The sequence below is a fragment of the Podarcis melisellensis genome (assembly GCF_964234715.1).
Source record: "Podarcis melisellensis genome assembly, chromosome: 8".
Classification (NCBI taxonomy): Eukaryota; Metazoa; Chordata; class Lepidosauria; order Squamata; family Lacertidae; genus Podarcis; species Podarcis melisellensis.
In genome coordinates, this window is record NC_138540.1 from 73,523,784 (window position 1) to 73,548,481 (window position 24,698).

At 48.1% G+C, this 24,698-nt stretch overlaps 2 protein-coding genes across 3 annotated transcripts in view; one reads left to right on the forward strand and one right to left on the reverse strand.

Moving 5' to 3' along the window:
• The first annotated feature begins 8,892 nt into the window (after positions 1–8,892).
• On the forward strand, positions 8,893–17,261 carry TMEM147 (transmembrane protein 147). Of its 2 annotated transcripts, none has more exons than XM_081920965.1 (8): positions 8,893–8,983; positions 9,486–9,611; positions 11,038–11,107; positions 12,585–12,650; positions 12,851–12,987; positions 14,537–14,621; positions 15,900–16,021; positions 16,960–17,261. In XM_081920965.1, exons 2-8 carry the CDS (start codon positions 9,535–9,537, stop codon positions 17,078–17,080), a joined length of 678 nt encoding a protein of 225 aa, XP_081777091.1. In that variant the 5' UTR covers positions 8,893–8,983; positions 9,486–9,534; the 3' UTR covers positions 17,081–17,261. The 2 variants fall into 2 exon arrangements, with proteins under 2 accessions (XP_081777091.1, XP_081777092.1); XM_081920966.1 differs by lacking the exon at positions 8,893–8,983 and adding an exon at positions 9,016–9,039.
• Positions 17,262–19,310: 2,049 nt separating this feature from the next.
• ATP4A (ATPase H+/K+ transporting subunit alpha) overlaps positions 19,311–24,698 on the reverse strand; it is a 28,729-nt gene continuing 23,341 nt past the window's right edge. Inside the window, exons 19-23 of the mRNA XM_081920557.1 lie at positions 23,824–23,969; positions 22,413–22,546; positions 22,102–22,203; positions 21,205–21,296; positions 19,311–20,424 (exon numbers count right to left, since the gene is read on the reverse strand). Coding sequence (XP_081776683.1) covers positions 20,396–20,424; positions 21,205–21,296; positions 22,102–22,203; positions 22,413–22,546; positions 23,824–23,969 — 503 coding nt within the window. The 3' untranslated portion in view covers positions 19,311–20,395. The remainder of the gene's footprint in view (positions 20,425–21,204; positions 21,297–22,101; positions 22,204–22,412; positions 22,547–23,823; positions 23,970–24,698) is intronic.

Sequence of the window (24,698 nt, forward strand, 5' to 3'; positions counted from 1 at the left end):
GTTGGCATTAATTTATGTGCAAGACTTGTGTAAGATCTGTCTCCTCAGCTATAGTTTGCTGAGAAATTTAGGGAAGACATGAAGCTGCCCTTTATATCAAGCTTTTATATTAGTCCCTCTAGCTCAAACATGGGCAGACTTAAAGCTTGTGGGATCTACTTGGTCTCTATTCAAATCCTGAGGTCCACCAATCAGAGCCAAGTGCAAAATAGTGGCTGGATGGTTGGAGGACAGCCCAAGTGCAAATGATGGTGGCAGCGGAACCAGTGACTGCTGGAAAGAGCTGTGAGATTAAATATATATACACAAACACCCATCTGAATTGCTACCAATTGGGAGGGGAAAAAATGTTCCATTACTGTGGTTGAACAGGAGCTGATCTGCAAATCATCCAGCCATCTTTTAAGCAGGGCCAGGTCTACCTGCCGCCTGCCTCTGCTGTAGCCTGGTGCATTCTGTTTAGTGGCAGTGGCTCTCTGGTGATGCTGCAAACTGATCGTGGGACCTTTCTGCATGCAAGCACAAGCTTTTTAACATTTTTCACTACCACCATGAGAATGTAAAAGGTACTGCTGTTCAGAGTATCTGTCTGGTAGAAAGTCCAGATACCTCCCTCAAGGAGGCTGTCAAACTCCTAACTTGGGCTTTTCTATAAACCTCTGTAGCCATAACTTATGATCTTTTCCTAGCATAAGAATCACAAGCCTTTCAGAATTCTATAACACTTTTGATGGTTCATACCATTTTGCAATACACCCATCAATCCTTATAACCCCACAATGTAGATACTGCAGGAGAGCAGCTAAGACCAGAAGAGTACACCCAAGCTAGCCCTAGAGAGCTAGAATTTGAACCTAGCTCATAGCTGCACCAGATTTCAAAGTATGGCAAGTTTATTTGAAAGGCTGCATGGCTTATGGAGGTAATCACTCCCTGGCTCTACATAAGGTGGATTCCATTCTTCCATATTGTGAAAACTGCTGCCATTGTTTCTGCAGGGGGGCGGGGAGAAGTCTTTGGTGTGGGGCCTACCGATAGCATTGAGTTGTCTTCCCTCAACATCTAAAGAGCCAAGATGGATTCACAATATAACATGGCAGCAGCAAAAAAAAGGGAAGAGTGACCAGGGACAGTTGCCACTTCAGACAGCTCGCTCAGGAACAATTTCAGCATGTCCTGGGCCACGGATCGGCAACCCGCGGCTCTGGAGCCGCATGTGGCTCTTTTACACCTTTGCTGCGGCTACGGGGCGGATACTAGCGAGGGGAGGAGGCGCATTGTGCGCCCCGACACTCCCCATTGTGTCGGGCGCTGTACTGGCTGTGACGTCGCATGGGGGCGGTGTGTGCATTAGTCACGCACCGTCCCGACGTCACCTTCCCGCCCGCTACATTGTAAGGGGCATGTTCGCTGGTCACTGCATTGAAGGGGCATGTACGCTGGTCACTGTTTTGAAGGGGAGTGAAGAACACACACACACGAAAAGGTAACTTGTTAATTTAACGTTTATTTCTATGAGGAGGAGTAATTCTGAGGGGTCAAACAAAGAAATAATAAAAAAGTGACAAAAAAGTTATTTTTATAATGACGAGTTTTGCGGCTCCAAGTTTTTTTTCTTCGGAAACGGGTCCAAGTGGCTCTTTTTGTCTTAAAGGTTGCAGATCCCTGTCCTGGGCGCATAGATTGCCTGCAGTAGATGTCATGAGATTTGGGTGCTTCTGACCAGGCAACAGATGCATGAATGTCCACAGGATGCAGAGCTGTGGAACAGGAATTGCCAGCAATATGATCCTCCTGATGTTGGACTCTAGTCCAAAACATTCAGAGGGCACTCTGGCCAGCCACAAAGTAGGGGAGCAGGCAAGTGCAGAGCTGACCTTCCTCATGCCCTGCTTATAATCTTCCAAAGGCAGCCGGCTGGTCACTGTTGTTGTATCCAGGGCTGCGTTTCACTCTAGCAAAAAGTGCTTCCTCTTGCGCAAGGGAGGACCCTGACCCTCTGCTAATCCATATTGCCCATTGTAGCCTTCTGAAAAGTTCCTCAAGAGGACTGGGATTTTGTGTTAGTGGGAACAACCCTTCGATTCCACCCAGTGTTGAGAGCAAGCAGGTAGGGAGCATCTCTCCTCCAAGTTCCTTACATCGCCCATGAGGCTCTCCCCAAGCCCCACCCCTCACTGGTTCTACTTTGCAATTTCCAAGTATTTTTGCCTTGCTGAGATGAGTTCTTGAGCTGTGATGAAGCTTCTTGCCTGCCTGGATGGAGAGTTAGGGATGTGTATGTGAGCTAGTGAGGGGTGCGGCTTGGCTTTTGCAGAACTGTAATGCAGCCTGTGGTACAAAGGGAAAAGTCTTGTATGTGACCCATGGAAGGTTTCCCACAAAGGAATGCTGAAAAAGATACCTGACACCTGGACTAGAGGAACACTTTCAAATATGTTGAGCAGCTGCTTTCAGGTATTTTCCTCATGGCTGGCAAAGACTCATGCTGCACTTACTGTGTTTATGAATGGACATACATCTAGTTCTAGTTCTGCAGTTTTGTAACCTTTTAAAGGTTGCTAACTGGCTATGCAAGCATTGGTGCCCTAAACAACCTTGTCAGTGGTTTCAGATGAAATTGTCCTGCCTGCCGCAGGTCAGTTTTCTGAACAGAGCTATCCAGTGTCTGTGGAGAGCTTGCGTCCAAACACAAAGTCATGTCAATGACAGAGGCTCTCAGTTTTAGGCTTGGCAAGCAGCTCATTCCCAAGCCAAATGCCTCAACGCAGCCCACTGTTACAGCTCTCTCTTTGTGAGCTGGCAGTTCTGGCAAATATTTCCTGCCTCCAGCATGGGATGGAATTCTCTGAAAACTGAAGCGTTATTAACACATTGTGCGCTGCTTGCACAGTCTAATGCGAAAGTGAGAGCACAGTTTTCTCTATTGTGCATCTTGTGTGAACTCGCTCGCAGTTAAGTTTCAGCATCCAAACCAAAATAGGTGGGAAGGGTAAGAAGGATAAGATCACGTCTGGGGTTTTTGGGGGGTTGGTGCTCTTGTGCTCCTGGAAGATTTTGCATGGATGCCCCTCCAGATGTTGTTGGACTACAGCACCCATAATCCCTGACCAAAGGTCATGCTAGCTGGGGCTGATGGCAGCTGGAGTCCAACATCATCAGCAAGGCCACAAGTTCCCTATCTCTGCAGTAAAAATAAGACTAGAATGGAATAAAGTGATAGCAGGGAGAAGACGTGGGTGGTGCTGTGGCTTAAACCACAGAGCCTAGGACTTGCCGATCAGAAGGTCAGCGGTTCGAATCCCTGCGACGGGATGAGCTCCTGTTGTTCGGTCCCTGCTCCTGCCAACCTAGCAGTTCGAAAGCATGAAGTGCAAGTAGATAAATAGGTACCGCTCTGGTGGGAAGGTAAACGGCATTTCCGTGCGCTGCTCTGGTTCGCCAGAAGCAGCTTAGTCATACTGGCCACATGACCCGAAACTTGTACGCCGGCTCCCTCAGCCAATAAAGCAAGATGAGCGCCGCAACCCCAGAGTTGGCCATGACTGAACCTAATGGTCAGGGGTCCCTTTACCTTTTAGGGAGAAGCACTTAGAGCTTAGGGCATGAGTGCCATGGCCTCCCCTTGATGTATGTCAGGCATGTCCAAATTCCGTTTTGGGGGCCTAATCTGGCTCCTGTGGCAGTTTATCTCCATTTCATCAAATCTGGCCCTCTTTGGAAAAAGGTTTGAGCTCCGCCTGTCATCAGCATCTCTTATTCTCAGGTGATGCTTCCTCCCAAAGCTGACGGGCGATATTGCCCTCCAGATATTTTGCACTAGAACAGGAATAGGTATCTGCCTTCCAGTCTGAGGGCCTCATACTCTTCTCAGCAACCTTCTGAGGGACACAATCTACCGGTGAGTGGGGCCAGAGGCAGCAAAGGGCAGAGCAGCAGCTGTAGATTTTACTTTGTACTGTGGGCTTGTTTCTACATGCACACACACTACCCTACCACCCAGGGAAGCAAGAGGCATTGCCAGAATTCAAGGACACCTTCCAGCTAGGCAAAAACACTTGGGGCAGAGCGTAAAGCAAGTCCCATGAGGGCAAAGTCCCTGGGCCGGAGGTCCCCCCCAGGTTGTGGGAGGCTGATAACAGATAACACTAAGGCAGATGGACCAGTAGTCTGATTTAAATGTAAGGTCACTGCCTATGTCCCTATCCAGATGGGAGACAAAATCTGTTCCATTCTCGTTGGCTTTTAATAGTATTTGGCTGTTTGTATGATATCTGACTCCACCTCCTACCCAGCTTGGGGATCATACCTGTTGTATGATCTCTAGTTGCTGCTTTGTTTTCACTACTGTATTTTGCTGCTTGTTTGCTTTTATTATCTTCATTTTTGTGATTTTGTTGGGCACCTTTCAGCTTACACAAAGGATAACTATCTGTGAACCAAGTAGGACAGTTCTGTTTCCCCTTGATATTCTTCAAGTAGGGAGTCAGAGATTTGCCACAAGGAATACGCTTTTATATCCTGGTCCAGTGGCTTCTAGTTTTCACTTTGGTCAGAGGGGCAAACCTGTATGCTGCGTTGATCAACCAAGGGCAGAAGATGGTGCTTGTACCATCTTGTTCTGATCTTATCCTGCTCGAGCGCTTCTCATTAGGCTTCACGATTCATTTAAACTTGTGGTGTGGAATGCTCTCAGATCTGATGCTCCCTTTTGAGTTGTTTGCTCTTGCTCAGTCAATTGTGGCTGAAAACTGCTGTGACAGATCAAAGGCAGGATTCTATGGCTACCTTGTTGTGATTGAGGGAACTGCTGGAGGATGAAGCCAGAGACCTGTTCAGAATGCCTGCAAAGCCAGGTCTCCCCAACTGCACAATCCCCGCTCTTGCATGCATTTCATGCAAATGTGTTTGGATTAAGCCATAGGCAACAACGTCCTTGCAAGGAACATGCTTCCCTCTTTCCTTTTCTAGAGAAACCCACAGACCTGTTGCAACTCCTCCTCCTCCTCCTCCTCGCCATAATGCAAGATCTCTTAATGTGCAGGTGAATGCCTGTGTTTTCATGTGATCCATTCTTGAATTTGCAGAACAAATGCAAAGCAGCAGGCTGGAAGAAATCCCAGCAGTGTATCTCCCCCCCCCCCCGACAGGGTTTTGTGGTCTTCCAGGCTCCTGAGCTCCTGGTGAAAACTGGCGATCAAGGTTGAAATCCCTCTCCAGGTGCCCTCTTTGCAGTTAGAAAATATGGGCTCCTCACTATGATTTAGTATACAGTCTAATATTTGTGATGGAATCATATCGCCCAAATGTGGATGCCAAAACTCTTCATCCATAGTGCCACCTGGAGGCATCTCCTCTCACTGCACCCAAGCCAGCCCTTTCTGTTCTGTTCAAGGTCATCCTGTATCATTGGGTGCTGCAGTTCCCGAGGAGCGGGAGGAGGAGGGCGGTGCCTCATCCACTTATGAGATCACGTCAGCAGGAGGAGGATGATGAGGTCTTTTAGCAGAGAGATAAAATCACGAAAGTGGAGCAGCTGATTTAGGAGCTGAACGTGCTCCTGATCCACGATCACAACAGCAAATCTCTTGCTACATCCCCATTGACCAAAACTGCCTCCAGTTGGGCTCATGGAGCAGATTAGAGGATTAACAACCTAATTAAACTGCATTCTCCTACCCTGTTGGTAACCAAAGGCCTCTTGTGCTTGAGATTACATCCCTGCCAACATTTCACAAATGATAATGGGGAGATGCTCGCAGTGCCTTTAATTCTTGTCCTTCTCCATGCATGTCCTACTGCTACCACTATCACAAATTGGTGAAGCCTGTAAGTTTGCTCTGCACAAATTTCAGGAGCAAAGAAGGTATTTGTTCTTTGAGGATATACTGGGAGATTTTATTAACCAACAGGGTTAATAATTTGAAATGCACCACGTTTTGGGAAGGGCTGTAGCTCTGTGGCAGAGCATCTGCTTTCCATGCAGAAGGCCCCGGGTTCAATCCCCAGCATCGCCAAGTGGGACTGGGAAAAGACATCTTTGAAATCCTGGAGATCTACTGTCAGTCAGCATACCTGCTGCTGAGCTGGATAGAGCAATGGGCTAACTCTATCTAAGGAAGTGTCCTACGTTTCTAACTTCCAGATGCTGTTGGAGCCTGCCTCCTATCTGTCCCAGCCAGCATGGCTATTGGTCACAGGTGATGGGAATTTTAGCTCAGTTTAAAGAACCAACAGGTAATGGAAATAACTCTGCCTGAAACTATAGCAAAAACTGTTATGTACTGAAGCCAACCTGGCTCAGCAGGGGGATACTGTAGATAGTTCAGGTCCACATATGCAAATAAGGGATCAAAAGTGGCGTTCAGTGATCGGATAGTTACAGAAAATGGTTACTGTTGCGTTGTAGTGGAGCTCTATATAAGCAGGCTGGCTGAACCCTTCAGTTCAGTTCTGTTCTGGCCTGTGAATAAACAAGAGCTGTTTGAAGAATTGCTGTGTCGTCTGATATGTTACTCACAACTTAACAGAAACCTAACCTCTTGAGAGCCAGTGTGGTGTAGCAGTTAAAGTGTGGGTTATTACAACCTGAGAGACCAGGGTTCAAAGCCTCACTCAGCCATGAAGCTCACTAGCGACTTTGGGCCATTCACTGCCTCTTAGCCTAACCTACCTCACAGGGTTGCTGTGAGGAAGGGGAGGACCATGTTATGCTATCTTGAACTCCTTGGTGAATGAATGAATGAATGAATGAATTTTATTATTTCGGTCACAGACCAGTTCCAGCCCACATACAATATCAAGGAAGTCATAAAACACGATAGGGATACATTTGAATTTGCAATTAGGTATAACAGGGACAGGGACGCGGGTGGTGCTGTGAGTAAAACCTCAGCGCCTAGGACTTGCCGATCGAAAGGTCGGCGGTTCGAATCCCCGCGGCGGGGTGTGCTCCCAGCACCTGCCAACCTAGCAGTTCGAAAGCACCCCCGGGTGCAAGTAGATAAATAGGGACCGCTTACTAGCGGGAAGGTAAACGGCGTTTCCGTGTGCTGCGCTGGCTCGCCAGATGCAGTTTGTCATGCTGGCCACGTGACCCGTGTTAATGACCCGCTGTCTGTGGACAGCGCTGGCTCCCGGCCTATAGAGTGAGATGAGCGCACAACCCTAGAGTCTGTCAAGACTGGCCCGTACGGGCAGGGGTACCTTTACCTTTATAACAGGGACAATACAGATATAGCAACAGTTAAAAATATATAAATTAAAACTTAGTCACTAACATATAACCTAAAATTATCATTTAAGGCCTTAATCTTTATGGTTGCACGGCTTGTTCCCTAAGTTTTATGGCAATCACACAAAATTTGGCTACCCTTAATGTGATCTCAAGATCCTTGTCTTCTACCAGGGATTTAGCAATTATATTTAAACCTGCATCAGCCCAGATTAGATTAGAATATGCAATTTGGACACACTTTTGTGTGTGTGATACACTTCCTCTCGTTTGGCCATCCCTCAGTGGCAACCTTTGAAACAGCTACAGGCCCAGCCCTTCATCACTCAGCTGATTTGCAGTTTAGGAGGGTTGAATTGAATTTCCTTTCCGAAAGTTTTGCAAACAAATCAGCACCTTGCCCTCAAAGGACACTTTTATTGGCGTTGGGTGGCTGTGGTTTAGTTCAACAAGAAATAAAGCAATCTGTTCCAAGAGGATGAAGGAATCCCAGTATGGACACGGCAAAACCATCTGGTAAAAGCAGAAAGAGAAGGGTCCGTCTTTGCGCCAGTCTATTCTCTGACCCCACCCTTCCGATCCTTCCATCTCCGCCTTAATAAAAGGGTCAGAGATAATCTCTGTTTATGCAAGGGGATTAGGCATAAAGAAGAGAGAGAATCCCACACAGCTCCTGCGGCATCCACAGCGAACATCTGGCCACGCAGGGATGGATTTAGTTGTCTTTGGAAGGGCTGAGGGCAAGAGGAAATGGGGAACGCAGCAGCCACAAACCTGGCAAGTTTTATTCCTTGCCATCATAAATTCGTAGTCTTGACTCTTGAAAAGCTTTCCACTTTTTAAACTGGCTGGCCCTCACTCTGCGGCTGTTCTCAACCACCATTTCTCACCCCCACGGTAAGCTGCAGCCAAAGCTTAGAAACCACTACTATCATTAATTGCATTTATAGCTCACCTTTTTATCCAAAGAGCTCAAGGTGTGGTGTACATGGTTCTTTCCCTCCTCATTTAATTTCCACAGCAACCCCAAGAGGTAGGAGGTTAGGCTGAGAGAGGCTGACCCAAGGTCACCCAGTGACCTTCATGGCCCAGTGGATATTTATTGCAGCAAATTATTAATATTATTGTTGTTGTTGAATTTATATACCGCCCTATACCCGGTCTCAGGGCGGTTCACAAATGCTTTTATGAGCAAAGAAGAGGTCATTGTTATGTGTGCTGTGCAGATGAGAGGGGAGGAAAATGTAAGCGTTTGATCACTGGGGCCGAAATGCAAGAAGTATAATCTGTGGCGTTTTTGCGCAAAGGACACGCGTGCAACAGGGACAGTCTATGTAGCAGCAGGAACTCTCTGGCTTTCCCAAGTGAATTGCGCCCGTAGTTCCAGAAAGGGCGGCGAACTACGATCCCCACCACGCAACTGTCGCCGCAATGTTGATTCCAGCGACAGTTCACGGATGTCGCCGGAAGGCGCCGCTCGCCGCCCTTCTTTGCGCAACAACACGCTTTTAAAGGCGTGCAATCGCCTTGCGAATTAAGAACTACGACGCCCGCCATGCCCTTGGGGCTCCGCTCGCGCGGTGCACCTCGGGAGTTGTATTGCGCCCGTTCCGAACGCAGGATAGACAGGCACTCGACAGAACTACAAACCCCACGATGCAAAGGAAGTTCTAGGAAGGGAGGGAGAGGGGCGCGAAGCTGCACGCATGCGCAGATGCAGAGGTTGACAGCAGGGAAGACGTGAAATCAGTAAGTACCGACGGGAGTGGAGGGCGGTTCAAGCCTAGAGACCCGTCTACTCAAGAGTAAGTCCCGCTCAGATCCATGGGGCTCGCTCCCGGGTAAATGCTCGCTTTCCCGCAGCAGAAGCAGAGGCTTCCTTGTAGGCTTTGAAGCAGAGGCTGAATGGCCACCTGTCGTGGGTGATCTCGCTGGGATCCCTGGACTAGATCACCGTCAGAGTCCCTTCCAACCCGACGATTCTGTGACAGGTCCCCCTTTCCCCGACCCCGAGGTTACTTGCAATCCTGGCAGGGGAACCTGCGGCTCTCCGGAGCTCGCTGGACTCACCACTCCCATCATTATCCCTGGGCAGGAGGTGGGAGGGAGCTGAAGCCCAGCAACCCCCAGATGGGTTTCGCGGGTGGGGGAGTCCGGACCCCTTGGCTCCGTGCTGTGGGTCAGGATGTGGGGGAGGCTGCGCCTGGTTCTTTGCTGTGCTTCTCATCCTCCCCTTTCCTTCCTTCCGGAGGCGGCAGGTGGGACGACCTCGAGTCTCGACCCGCCAGGCTGGCTGCGAGATGACCCTCTTCCACTTTGGGAATTGCTTTGCCCTCGCCTATTTCCCCTATTTCATCACCTACAAGTGCAGCGGCCTGTAAGTTTTGGGTGTGTGTGTGTTTGAGGGGTGGTGGGAATGTGAGGTGCATTGTTGGGGGTGATGTGGGGAGGCTCTGGCTGAGCTGGGAGGGATTTGCTTCACCCTTTATGAGCAGTGTGGGAGACGGGTGGCGCTGTGGGTTAAACCACTGAGCCTAGGACTTGATGATCAGAAGGTTGGTGGTTCGAATCCCGGTGACGGGGTGAGCTCCCGTTGCTCGGTCCCTGCTCCTGCCAACCTAGCAGTTCAAAAGCACGTCAAAGTGCAAGTAGATAAATAGGTACCGCTCTGGCGGGAAGGTAAACGGCGTTTCCGTGCGCTGCTCTGGTTCACCAGAAGCGGCTTAGTCATGCTGGCCACATGACCCGGAAGCTGTATGCTGGCTCCCCCAGCCAATAAAGCGAGATGAGCGCCGCAACCCCAGAGTTGGCCACGACTGGACCTAATGGTCAGGGGTCTCTTTACCTTTACCTTTATGAGCAGTGCATTTTGAGGAGAACATAACGGATGGAAAGCTAGAATGGGAGCAGGCTTTGCATGGGATGGTGTGGGGTATACAAAACAGAGACTGGTGCCTTTTAATGTGTAGGAACACAGGAAGCTGCCTTATATGTCCATCCATTTCAGTATTGCCCACACTGACTGGCAGCAGCTCTCCAGTGTTTCGGGAAGGGTTCTCTCTCTCTCTCTCTCTCTCTCTCTCTCTCTCTCTCTCTCTCTCTCTCTTTCTCTCCCTCCCTCCCTCCCCCGTTCCTACCTGGAGATTCCAGAAACTCCTGGATCTTCTGCATGCACTCCTTTTGTAAACCACTGGCATCCTCAAGCTTGTTGTTGCTTGGGAATTCTAAGAAGCAGAAATATCAGTGTCATTCCAAAGGCTCAGCCCACTCTCTGGATTCGAGAGAGCGTCAGATTGTATCCAAACGCTGATGAGCACTCGGTGCTTGATCTCAGGCGCTGCATGCGAAATTTGGTTATGATACCTTCAGAGGTGCCCAAAGGCGTAGCAAGTAAACAAACCAAATTTCCAAAATATAAAGGGTGGTAAATAAAGTGCTGGTCCTACTTAAATTACACCCACTGAAGCTAATAGACATGGCTAACATCGGTTCATTAATTTCAGTTCGGAGCAGGGCTTAGCCTGTTATGGGCTGCATGCAGTTATGTGAACCGTCCCCACTCTGATGCCCTCCAGCTGTTTCGGATTACAACCCCCCTCATCCCCGATCATTGGCCATGCTGGCCAGGACTGATGGGAACTGGAGTCCAAAACATACTGTCCTTTCATCTCATTCGGTGGGGCCAGGGACCAAGAAATAAAAGCTCTGGAGGGGAAAAAACAGTCATTAACACGAGAGCTCCTTCTGCTTCAGAAGTATCCCATCCCACAAAGGACTGTCTTCTTTATTTCTCCCTCTTTCAGGTCAGAGTATAATGCCTTCTGGAGGTGTGTCCAAGCCGGAGCTACCTACCTCTTTGTCCAGCTTTGCAAGGTATTGCCCGACCCCTTCGCTCTCTTGAAGTTATGAGGAAGTAGCGCATGAGAATCTGGGTGCCGAGATTGTGAAGTCCATTACAAAGGAGGCACACAGCTCTCTCGGCAACACCCTTGCGCTGGTGCATAGTTTGATGGGTTGTGCCAGGGACTTTCTGAGTTTGATCCCAGTCTGGTGTCCAGCAAGGCAGGACTGGGGAATATGGGGCCTTCTCAGTGTTGCTGTACTCTTAACTCCCATCGGCACCAGGCAGCATGGCAAATGGTGAAGGGTGATGGGAGATGAAGTTCAGCAACATTTAGGAGGCCTGTCACTGCAGCGGAGAGAATATTTGTTCTTGTTTGGGCCATAATTCTGTATCCACTAATCTGGGAGTAAGTGCCATTGTAGTCTGTTGGACTTCACCCTAAACTGGGCAATCCTATACAGTGGTACCTCGGGTTAAGTACTTAATTCGTTCTGGAGGTCCGTTCTTAACCTGAAACTGTTCTTCACCTGAAGCACCACTTTAGCTAATGGGGCCTCCTGCTGCTGCCGCGCCGCCAGAGCGCAAATAATGTTCCCATCCTGAAGCAAAGTTCTTAACCCGAGGTAATATTTCTGGGTTAGCAGAGTCTGTAACTTGAAGCATATGTAACCCGAGGTACCACTGTATACCTGCCAAGAGACCTGATTCTCATGATCACCTGAAGAAGCTCAGAAAGTGAACAGAGAAATTGTGATTTCCCTCTCTCAAAGCACTAGAACGCCAAGTCTGTCAGTGAAGCTGGATGTTGGAAGATTCAGGGCAGACAGAAGAAAAACACTTCACACAGCGCAAAGTTAAACTGTGGAACTCTCTTCCACAGGAGGCAGGAATGGCCACCAATTTGGATGGCCTTAAAAGAAGATTAGACAGATCTGTGGAGGATAAGGCTATCAGTGGCTACTAGTCACCATGCGCTTCTGAATGCCAGTTACCAGGAAAAGCAGTGGGGCAGAGTGTTTTCATGCTCCGGTCTTGCTTTGGGGGCTTGTCACAGGCACCTGCTTGGCCACCGTGAGAACAGAATGCCGGTCTTAGGTGAGCCATTAGCCTGATCCAGCAGGACTCTTTGTATATTAGAATCTGGGCATATGAAGCCAGCTAACAATGGGTACTCAATGGACAGTCCTGTACCTGTGATTTCAGTAGCCTTTCTAAAAAAAATGCTGTGCTGTGCTAACTTTTTTGCTCTTCCCCAAAGGGACAGGGCCTTTTCAGTGGTGGCCCCTGTACTTGTTGTGAAGTGCCGTCCCTGGGAATAGTGTTAATCGTGAAATTTTGCTTCTCATCCTCATGTGCTGTAATGAAGGCTCGAATCGGAGAGTGTTCTATATTTTCAGGATTCTGGTAGAACATAACTATGTCCACTTGTCCACTGTACATTTCCCTCCCTGTTTTTATAAGTGTTTTCATTCATAAATGTTGGTTTCTGCCTTCCCTCTCTTACAGATGCTGTTCTTAGCCACCTTCTTCCCGACTTGGGAGGGCGGTGCAGGCGCTTATGACTTCATTGGAGTAAGTCTGGCACTTGGGCAAGCAGGGCAGGGTGGGAGCCTACAAGGATGGAGGTTCAACTACCTGTATCACATACTAGTGACTATCCTACATAATTGGGAGCATCCGTGCTTGCATAACTTGAGGGATGTGGATTCAGGAGGATGGGGGGAATTGGGGTTTTCCTGTCTGTTGCTCTGAAACCTTTCCTCTTGTACCAGGAATTCATGAAGGCCACCGTGGACTTGGCCGACCTGGTAGGCTTGCACCTGGTCATGTCGCGGAACGCAGGGAAAGGGGAGTACAAGATCATGGTGGCTGCCATGGGATGGGCCACAGCGGAGCTCATCATGTCCCGGTGAGTTGGGCCTTAGCCCCGCCTCAGGGGGCGGAGTCCAAAGCTAGTGGGGGAGGTATGTGGGCGGAGCTCAGTTGGAGTCACTTATCCCAGGTGAATCCGAGGTTCTGATGTGGGTTTTTATGCCTCTGCCTCCTCCATCAGCAATGTTGCATGCTTTTATTTTAGTTTTTACGTGCTTTTAATCCACATTCATTCATCTGGAGAAACAATTAAACCCCTCGTTCAAATGAACGTAGCAGGCACTAGTATTCTGACTTTACCCACCAAATGCCTCCAACAACTGAAAATGAATAGTACCTATTTGACCATCAATTGCATGATTTGTTTTTTAAAAAAAACTATTTTTGTTTTCTTTTTCATCATCATCTTACAATTGCTTAACTCTGCCTTCCTCCTCCCTTTCAGCCCAATTCTTTGCGCTTTCAGTTTTCTGTAAAATTCCCCACAAGCCTGATATGTTTCAGCAACCTGCTGGAACAAATATTCTCTTTTCTTTCTCTCCCCCCCAATGATTTAAATAACTCTCTTAAGTTGTTTAAAGGGTGTCAAGGTGTGTGCATTCTTTCTCATGAAGGTGTGGTTCATTTCTAAAATGATAGGCGCTGGGACTTGAATCTGCCTGGAGAGGCTAATCCTTACACTGCCACATAGCTTGGATTGTTGTTGCTTCATTACTGAGGCAGACACACTCTGCACATGCTTGAGGAAACTTCAGTGTGTTGGATGTCCTCAAGCTGAACTTTGACACAGAATAAATTAATAAAATTGTACAGTAGCACCTTAGAGACCAACTAAGTTTGTTCTGGATATAAGCTTTCGTGTGCATGCACACTTCTTCAGATACCTTGGTATCTGAAACTTAGTTGATCTCTAAGGTGCGACTGGACAATTTTTTAACATTTATCTATACACAGAATATTAGGCTCTGGTGCTACATTCTAGGGAGCCTTTGTGATGAGCAATCCTGAGTGTGCAGCCCTAGGTTTCATTTTGAATTTGGAAAGACTTTCATGGCTCATAATTATAGGCTGATCCCTGGTTGTGCAAGAGCTTTTGGAAGGTTGCTCTTTTTCCTTTTTCAACCAGTGTGTGTGTGTCATGTCTGTGTGTGCATGTGTAATGTCTGGTTTTGAGATGCTTGGATGTAGCTGCACGCAATCAGCACTGCTGTGACAGGCCAGCTCCATCAGGTGGTCTCCTGCCTTGCTGTCATCTTCGAGCAGCCATTCCATCAGGCTGCCTCTGTGGGAGAGACAGGAAGCAGAAGTCTCATTCCATTCCCTTTGCCAAAAGCCCAGCTCCATCAGTCACCTCCTTACCAGCTGGTCATATGGGTGCCTGAGTTTGACTTTTTCCTCTTCCCTCCTTGTCCTTTTTCTTTACGTGCCATGCTTTTTTAGATTGCAAGCCTGAGGGTAGGGATTGTCTTGTTTTAATTGATTGCCCACGGGGCACTCTGGGGGTCCTTTTGACTGAAGAGTGGGTACCAAACGCTCTGAATAAATAAATGTGTGAACTGTGCCTGACGCCGCTGTGCTTTTGACAGATGCATCCCGCTCTGGGTGGGAGCTCGTGGAATTGAGTTTGACTGGAAATACATCCAGATGAGCATCGACTCTAACATCAGTCTGGTAAGTGCTGATTCTGCTGTTGCCTGTTGCGAGCTTCTCTAAAGCAGTGCCCCTGCTGGCGGGGAGGAAGCATGACATTTGGATAGTCTTCCCTGGTTTTATTTTCTTTCCCTGCTGTTCTAGTGGTGGTGTTTTTATAAACACAGCAGTAGAGTTGACAGAAGAAATACACTTTTGTGTGTGTGTCCCTGTGTGTTCCGATGAATCAATCCAATTACTGTAACTGTTTGAGTAAAACTGCAAAACTTTGTATATGGGTCTGAATGCGCGTGAGAATAATAGTTCAAAAGAGACTATAACTCTCAGTGTTAATGTTCCTTCTGAACTGAGCTGTTCTTAAGTGACAGTGGACTAGTTGCATTTTAAAATAATGCATTTTAATAAAATCCATACCTGCTATGAGGCTTGTATAGCAGGCAGCCTGGAAATTTTACAGACATGTACTTATAGCGAAGTCACTATCTGAGTGTGGATCCATAGGCAACCAAAACACCACTGTCTATATACAAAAGGGAAGTATTGCATCATATAATTTTGGATTGCCCTCTTCTCGACACCCATCGCAGAGATCTCCTAGTGACTCCCTTACAGCTCAAAATACAGTCAAACCTTGGTTGTTGAATGTAATCGGTTCTGGAAGCCTCTTCGGCTTCCAAAATGTTCAACAACTGAGGCACAGGTTCCAATTGGTTGCAGGAGCTTCCTGCACTCAAGCGGAAGCCGTGTCGGATGTTCGGCTTCCAAAAAACGTTCGAAAACTGCTCAGGAGTTTTCAAAAAACATTCAGGAGCATTTACTTCTGGGTTTTCAGCATTCAGGAGCTGAAACGTTCCAAAACGGAGGCGTTTGGGAGCCGAGGTTTGACTGTATCAATTTGCAAAGGGTCTGTAATCCAATCTTTGTTGAGGGATGGTACTCCTGAAACTACCAATATTGTTTTGCGGTACTTAGCCGAGGTCTTTAAATCTAAATCTAACGTTGCCTGATTTATTCAGTGGTGGTTATCTAGTCTTTTATATATTGTATGTGTTTTGGATTATCAAAGTATTTGGGTGACTTTGTATGATTTTACTGTTTTAACTTATGCCAATAAAGGCTAGCTACAAGTTACAACTATGGATAACAGTGGTGTACAGGGTGTATGATGTAGCCTGTCTAGGAGAAGAAAAACTCTGGTCCTAAACCTCCGCTGCCTTGCGGGATGTGCCACAGAAGGGATTTGGAATCATACCTCTCTCTGTTTGCTCCCCTCACGCCCCCCCATTTTTCTTCTCCTAGGTCCACTATATTGCCACGGCCGCCCTGGTATGGATGTTTACACGCTACGATTTACCCAAACACTACCGACTGCCCCTCACTTTCCTGCTGGGAGTCAGTGTCTACAAGGCTTTCTTCATGGAGTGAGTCACTGGGTGCTTGTAGCTTGGAGGTGGGACTTGGGGCTTGTACGTTTCGGGTCGTGGTTTCCATTAGCTGATTGAATATAAGGCAGCTTCTTCGATTCCTTCAATACCTTGTTCTACACCAGCCTCCCAGATAATGTTGGACTGTGACTCCTGTTATTTTATTCATTGCATGCACATCCCATCTTTCCTCCAAGTTGCTCAGCATTGTGGTTCTCTTTCTCCCCATTTTATCCTCACAACAACCCTGCGAGGGAGGTCAGGCTGAGAGCTGAGGGACTGGCCCAAGCTCACTCAGTGAGCTTTCATGGCCGAGTGGGGATTTGAACCCGGGCCTCCCAGGTCCTAGTCCAACACTCTAACCACTGCGCCACACTGGCTCGCTGTTAGCCTTGGTCAATATCATCCCAGTGGTCAGGGATGCACAGAATTGTCAAAAGAGGGGTCTGCACTAACTAGAAGAGGCTCTCCAGGGTTTTAGCTGAGAGTCTTTCCCATTCCTACCTTGAGAGCCTAGCGATTAAATCTGGGGATGTTCTGCATGCGGAGCATGTGCTCTGCTGCTGAGCTATGACCCTTCCCCAAATATATCAGCATTAAACATTGCAGGATGTTTTCTTTTAATCATGCAAGTTTTAAGCATGGAAGTTAAGTGGGACCTCCTGCTCTCCTGCCCCACTAAATCATCCTTGCAGCCACGGAAGGACTGTAGTTCAGTGGTAGAGCATCTGCCTTGCATGCAGAAGGTCGCAGGTTCAATCCCTGGTGTCTCCAGGCAGGGCTGAGGAATGCTTCTATCTCAAACCCTGGAGAGCTGCTGCCAGTCAGAGTGGACAGCACTGCTCTAGATGAACCAGTGCTTTGGTTTGGTAGAAGGCAGCTCCCGATGTTCCTCTGCTCCTTACCAACCCTCTCCCTTTTCTTTTCCTTCCCAGGTCTTTCGTCCATGTTTTTCTCCTGGGCAGCTGGACAGCCCTCCTGGTCAAGGCTGTCATCACCGGCCTCCTTTCCCTCAGCTCCCTGACTCTCTTTGTCACTCTGGTACACAGCAACTGAGGGTTCATTCCTTCCCACTCGGGGAGGAGACATTGCCTTTGCACCCCGGCGGGATTGTCCGGCCAAGTCGCTGTCGCCAAGTTGAGACACGGTTTGATCCTGCCCGCGGTGAGATCGGCCTCAGCGCGGCCTCTGATTGCAGGCAAGGGGAATAATAATAATAAACAGGTTTTGGTATTTCTGTGGTTTGCAATGGTTAAGTTCTTTCTGACTTCATTGGAGGTTTTTAAATGGAGGTTGGGTTGCCAGGGATTCCTTAGCTGCGATTCCTACGTTGCAGGTGGGTTGGACTAAATGTCCGCTGGGGGTCCCTTCTGGTGCTACAATTTTATGATTCTGTGACTGCCGTCTGAACAGGCCTGTTACGCTGCATGGGAATGGCGTCAAACGTGGGTCTTTGTTTTCTCCTTGAAGTAGGCGTGATCAGTGTCAAGTCAGTGGTGGCTTTGCAAGGAGGTGACTTGACTTGTCACAGAGTAAGGCAGGGTAGGTGTAAATGCATTGTAGCTGCTGAAAAGCATCTGTGTTAGACCCAGGAAACAAATGCCTGCTAGTGTGTCTTCCCATCTGCCTTCTCCTTGTCAATTCGAGGGCCCCACCACCCCAGAATAGGTTTGCTTTGTGTGAAAAGTGTAAATAATTGCTTCCTGCGCATCTCTAAATTTAGGGTGGAATAATAGGAGAGTCTAACAGCAGGAAGTGACAATTACATGGGTGTGTGCACCCAAAAGCTTCCTGGGGAAGTGGGGTTCTTTCCATCAGGTTGAAGGGAGTTAAGCAAGCTCTTAGTAATGTATGGAAGTGAGAGCTGGACCATAAAGAAGGCTGATCGCCGAAGAATTGATGCTTTTGAATTATGGTGCTGGAGGAGACTCTTGAGAGTCCCATGGACTGCAAGAAGATCAAACCTATCCACTCTTATGGAAATCAGCCTTGAGTGCTCACTGGAAGGACAGATCCTGAAGCTGAGGCTCCAATACTTTGGCCACCTCATGAGAAGAGAAGACTCCCTGGAAAAGACCCTGATGCTGGGAAAGATGGAGGGCACAAGGAGAAGGACGCCAGAGGACAAGATGGTTGGACAGTGTTCTTGAAGCTACCAGCATGAGTTTGACCAAACTGCGGGAGGCAGTGGAAGACAGGAGTGCCTGGCGTGCTCTGGTCCATGGGGTCACGAAGAGTCGGACATGACTAAACAACAACAAGCAAGCTCTCTCTCTACACTGTGATATTTTCCCTAGTGAGTTGGTTGGAGGTTCTTGAAAATGTACATACCTATAGCAAAGGGACCCTTTAACTTTCTGTATAAGCTGGTGCACAGGGCAGTGGGCGACTCTGCTCCCTGTTGAGGGCGACTGCCATATTTTGATTCATGCAGACCCTGCAGTTCTGCATGCTGTTGCAAACATTTTTGATGCGCACCACCGAAGGCGTATGAAGAAATAATTGTGCAGCTCATGGTTGAGATCTGCTATGGCAGGGGGTGGGACTGGATCTGGCTGACGAGCCAGGTCCTTATCTCTCCCATGGGCCAGGTTTTACAAGTGTCAGATCACTCAGTGCCATCATGAAGTGGTGCTTTGAAGACCCAAGGGTCAGCTGGTGGCCGGGGCTTCAAAGTGCTGCTCAGAGCTCTTTGCACAAGCGCTCGCTTTGACTTTTGGTTGGCTGGCGTGCAGGGAATCTGGAGTGCCCAAGGATCTGCTGGTTGGTGGTGCTTCAGAAGCCCTTTTTGGCCCGGCTCAGCCCCATTCCTGCCTACCCACTCCTATATCAGGGATTCCCAACCTGGGGTGCAGACTTATTCCAAAGGAGCAGTGAAGAGGTTATCCCAACCCCACCGCCTTGCCACCTGCCCTTTGCTTAAAGGAGCAGGGGAGGATCCTTCAGAGGGTGCCTTTGCCAACACAGCAATTTTAGTCAATGGTACCTTAAGACAAAGAAGAAGAAAAACATCTGCATAGGTGCCTGGTCAGCTGGAGTAGACCCTGCTTCACTCAGTGGGCTACACAGCTGTGCAAATTTCTTGAATCAGAAATCCTTTGTATGATGGCGGACTGCAGCACACAGCATCACTGCCTGCCTGCCATGCTCGCTGGGGTTGATGGGAGTTGTAGTCCAGCAAAATCCGGAAGGCCATGGGCTCCTGGCCTCAGTAAATAATGCTGACCTGACATCACCAAAAACTTGAATGCAGCTCCCATATAAACGAAATGCCAATCTGCATTCATTGGCTTATCTTATGCCATTTTATTTTAATTCTGTTTCTCATGCCTTGCTCGCCCTCCTCCCCTCTGCTCTGTCACATAGAGATTTTGTTGGCATGCTGCTTTTACATGTATATTTGCAGCCTTCAGAGTTATAAACTTAGTATTTATTTTTTAAAAAATGCACATGAAAACTCTCATGATCTAGAAATCCTGTGCCAATTTGTTACACGGCTGTGATCTCAGCACCTGCAATCATGAATATAATTTCCCTCCACTCTGCATATCAGCACCCTTAAATCATTTCTTGACGAAGGACTAGCTACCTTCCCCCAAAGTAGCTGAGTGGGAACTGTGGTAGCCTGAAGTTTAAGTTTTATCTTAAAGGTGTTGTTTGCATCAACAGAAGTATTGTGTCCAGATCAAGGGAAGTAATAGTACCACTCTATTCTGCCTTGGTCAGACCACACCTGGAATACTGTGTCCAATTCTGGGCACCACGATCTTAAGAAGAATATTGACAAGCTGGAACGTGTGTGGAGGAGGGCAACCAAGATGACCAGGGGTCTGGAAACCAAGCCTTATGATGAGTGGTTGAGGGAGTTGCATATGTTTAGGCTGGAAAAGAGAAGACTAAGAGCAGATCCGACTGCCACTTTCAAATATCTCAAGGGCTGTCACATGGAATATGGAGCAAGATTGTTTTCTGCTGCTCTAGAAAGCAGGGCCTGAACCAAATTCAAATTACAAGAAAGGAGATTCTGACTGAAAATTAGGAAGAACTTTCTACCAGTAAGAGCTGATCAACAGTAGAGCAGACAAGCTTGGAAGGTGGTGAGCCCTCCTTCCTTGGAGGCTTTTCATCAGAGGTTGGGTGGCCATTTGTCAGGAATTCTTTAGCTGAGATTCTTGTATTGCAGAGGGTTGGTCTAGATGACCCTCGGGGTCCCTTCCAACCTTACGATTCTATGATTCTGTAGTGTGAAACGTGGCAGGCTTGGCTCAGCAGTACGGTTGTTGATGACAGAAGCAAATCCTTGATTTCCTTGTCTCCGTTGCACAAGCAGGGAAAATGGGGAAAAGCTCCGCCCAAAAGAACCTTTGCCTTTTAGTAGTAGAGTTCTTTGTCCCACCAACCTGGAGGAAGGGAAATTTTTTACGATTAATTTGCAGAATTTGTATGCCATCCTTTGGCCCCAAAAAGCTCTTGCAGCTGCATACAAAAATCAGTTTCAAAGATGTCCCCTGCCCACAGGCCCATAATTTAAGAAAACAAGACAAACGAGGGGAAAAGTAACAAGATGGAGGAGAGAGAAAGTAAGCCGAGAAACAAGTCCTTAAAAATTACAGCCAGTGTCAGTGTCGGTTCTGGCTGTCCTGCCCTTGGTTCAGATAAAATGTGAATAAGATGGGTAGATTAGTATATGAAATCACACATGCCATGCAGAAGGTGGATAAAGAAAAGTTTAACACTAAAACTCGTGGGTATCCAATGAAGATTTGGGACAAATAAAAGAAAACATTTCATGGAGCACATAGTTAAACTATGGAACTCACTCCCACAAGAGGCAGTGATGGCCACCAACTTGGATGGCTTTAAAAGAGGATTGGGCAAATTCTTGGAGGACAAGGCTACCAATGGCTTCTGTGTCCTACAACAGGAATTCAGAAGCAGGCTGCCTCCCACCGTGGAGAGAGACCATTGCAGGCTTCCCTCACAAAGCCCAGGGAGCTGGAGTATCACATTCCTGCCTGCTGTTCTGAGTGCTGCTTTGGCTGCCAGATGCAGGACCAAGACCAGAAGGTTGACCCAAAGGTCAGTAGCCACAACAGGGCAGGAGAGTGTACCTGAAGACCCACATGTCATTTCTACATTGGCAGATGCAACAGGTGAATTCTATTCCCCCAGTTACTTACTTCCAGGGTGTCTCCGGACTCCCAGCTTTCGGATTTCATCATAGACAAAGATGAGAAGGCCATAGGGTAGCGGCACCAGCCACCACTGGAATCTAAGCAGGAAAAAGGGTGTTCAGTGCTACGTTGCTAAGCCAGCCAGCTGAGCTCAGTTATTGTTTCATTGAGTTGGCCCAAGGCAAGACAGAAAACCATTCTCAAAAATGTAGCATCACTAGCAGGACAAACAAAGGGAGGGGAGTCCAGGAGCTACATATAAGTGTTTATTTCAATGCATTTCAGAAACAAAATCCTTTCTCAATCATATGCAAATAACTTTGCAAAAAGGGTAACTGTTGCAAAGTAAAAGCAGAGTGAAATCTCTTCTGTAATCTAAAAATTAACCAGAGATTTACCAGTAGATCTCTATTTGCCCTTTGCTGGCCTAGGAGATGCTTCCACTAACAGAACAAAGCTGCTGGGCTGCTGTCCATGGTGCTGGGCGAAAGAGAGCCCTATCTACTGTAAACAGTGGCTGTGCTCATCTGCTTTCCCCCTTTCAGGTTAGCATGGAGAATTAGGAAGCTGAGCTGGATGGGTGAGTTAAGTGGTGGCGTCACAACTCTGTACAAGGTGATATCCTAAGTCATACCAAGTCAGGCTACCTTGCTCCATCTATCTGGAGGTGCCATTTGTATACTGATGGACATTGCTCCAGTTGGTCAGGGGTGATGCTGACCAACAACATCTGGATGGCCCTCCATTGACTGCCTTTTGAGATACATCAGTTCAAAGAAGCCTACTAGCTTTATTAGATCCAGCTGTCCTGCTCTCTTCTACAGAGTATCCTCCATTGGTTGTTCCTTTTTTGGAGTGGCGTGGAGGGCTAAATTTGCCCCATGGAGGCATGTGAGGTCTTACCTTATAGGCATAAAGTTGAAGATGTTGGGCATCCCAGGGCAGTAACAGAGGAAGCAGCCCAGGCAGAGCTGGAACACGATGGCGATCACCAAGACTTTGTTCCTGAAAAGGGAAGAGGGTGTTTCAGGGTGGGTGGCGAATAGGAAGGCATTTGGCTGCTCTTGGTTTCAGCAAAATAGGTAGCATGATTGAGGGGAGATGGGGGCAGGGTGCTTCTATCACAATAACTTCTGTTACAAGAACGAAAAATGCTGCATATTGTATAGCACAGAACCATGTTTGGCTTGGAGATTCATTCGGCTACCACGTACCGGAAGAATCCCTGCTGGAAGACAGAAAGGCGTCTTGTTTTGCGGATGAGCACATCGGCGATCTGGCACATCTCAATGCTGATGAAGAAGACGGTGTAGCAGGTATACTCCTGGTACAGGCGCTGCCCAAAAGTCTGCAAGTGGGAAGAATCGATCAGTGAGGACGGAGTGATGCTTGGCTATCTTCTGCCCTCTCTCCCTGCACCAGCTGCACCCACCAGCCTAGGGGGCCCAGTGGCGCCTCCTGCAAGGGAAAAGCTGGGCTTCCCATTCCCTACACAAGATCTGGGCTCTGATGGACAACCTGTTGCCTTCTACATGCTGTTGGGCTGCAACTCCCTACTATGGGCTATGCTGGCTCTTTAGTGAGTCATTCCAATAAACGACGGGGAGCACTTCCATTCAGGAAGGCGGGGCGCTGCCCACCAACCTAAGTCTGCCTGAAGCCAGCCCTCACCTGCCTCCCATCTTATGTGCAACCCACGCTGGGTGTTAGTGTGCCTCCTGCTCGGTCTCAGTGCTGCCTCATGTGGAACTGAACAAGGAGGAGAAGGAGGAGGAGGAGGACAAAACCAGAATGAGTTGGCTCTGCCTGCCATTGGATCTCTGGCTCCACCTACTGCTGGCCTCCCTGCCTTACGCCCTACCAGTCCTCAAGGGCACCAACCACCCCTGATAAAATACTATACAGTCATACCTCTGGTTACAGATGCTTCAGGTTGTGTTTTTTCGGGTTACGGACCTGCCAAAACCCAGAAGAACTGGAATGGGTTACTTCCGGGTTTCGGTGGTTGTGCATGTGCAGTAGTGCTGAATCGCAACCTGCGCGTGCGCAGACGCACCACTGCAGGTTGCAAACGCTGCAGGTTGCAAACGTACATCCCGCACGGATTATGTTCGCAACCGAAGCATCCACTGTATATGATTTTAGTGATTAGCTGCACTGTCCAGGATCTAGGGCAAACCTTGATGTTTTTAACCTATTCTACCTCTCCATACACAGATGCAAAGTTCCTGCCTGATTAGGGCAATTTAAAGTTGTTGTTGTTTTAAATAATAATTTAACGGATAATTCAGTTAAAACATTGTGGGCCACATTCATCACACATTTTGTGATTTCCAGCAGCTGGCATCCAGAGGCTTACTGCCTCTGACAGTGGAGGTATACAATCATAGAATTCTAGAATTGGAAGATATAGGCCAACCTAAGGTAGAACACAGGCATCATAGGAAATCAACAGTGTTCTTTCTGCCTTCTCAGTAAGCTGGCCAAGTGCTTCAGGACCCATGTTCTCCTCAGATTTCTTTGTCTTTAAACGGGCTGCCTTTCAGAGACAGGACTGTTCCCAACAAAGCAGGACATCTGGCCATCCTGCCTGGAGGCCAGAAGCAGCATGTCTCCTCCACTCACCCACTCTTGTCCGTAGCTATCCTGAACATCTTGGATATGGTCATTCTCCCAGGCTGCCCGAAGGCCCACACACTTCAGCGGGTACCAGCCTTCCTGGGCCATGGCGGTGAAGTAGTCGGTGAAGCCGGCAAAGGACTGGATGGCTCCTGCGTGGCAGGGAAGAACAAGGGAGTTTGTGTCAGTGGGCGGCCAATCCCAAAGGCTGGTCCACTAGAGCACATGGAGCCACTGCCCCCCTGACCCAAGCTGCCCCAAAACATTCCCAACCTGCCTGCCTGGTGTAGTGGGCCTGGGGTTTTGGGAAGGGCCATGGACCTACTACCATTTCTGCAGCAGGGTCTTGGCAGCATCCCTTTCTCCAGAGTCCCAGAGCCACCCAAATCAGCATGAAAGGGGAGCTTTTAAGCCACTGGGAAGAAGTGTTACCACCTTTCTTGCTGATTGGAACCAATCAGAGTGAAAGGAGGTGAGTCGGCCACAGAGGATTGGCTCCTCGGGTCTACCCAGAGAAGGTGTGTGGGAAGAACACCAAGGAGGAGAAGTTCCCTTTGCTCCAAAGCTGAGCACTGAAAATAAGGCACATCAGTTTCAAGAGAACAGTGTGCAAGTTCTGTAATGTACAGTTGACCTTTATGGAAGAAACAACTTTAGTCACTCCGAAAGAAGAAACTGGAGCAGCTTCAGATCATTACCCTGCATGCACTTGCACAGAAAATAGTAGCTCTAGATCAGGGTTTCCCAAATGTGGGCCTCCATCTGTTTTTGCACTACAATTCCCATCATCTCCTAGCTAGCAGGACCAATGGTCAGAGATGATTGGAATTGTAGTCCAAAAACAGATGGAGACCCAAATTTGGGAAACTGATCTAGATGAA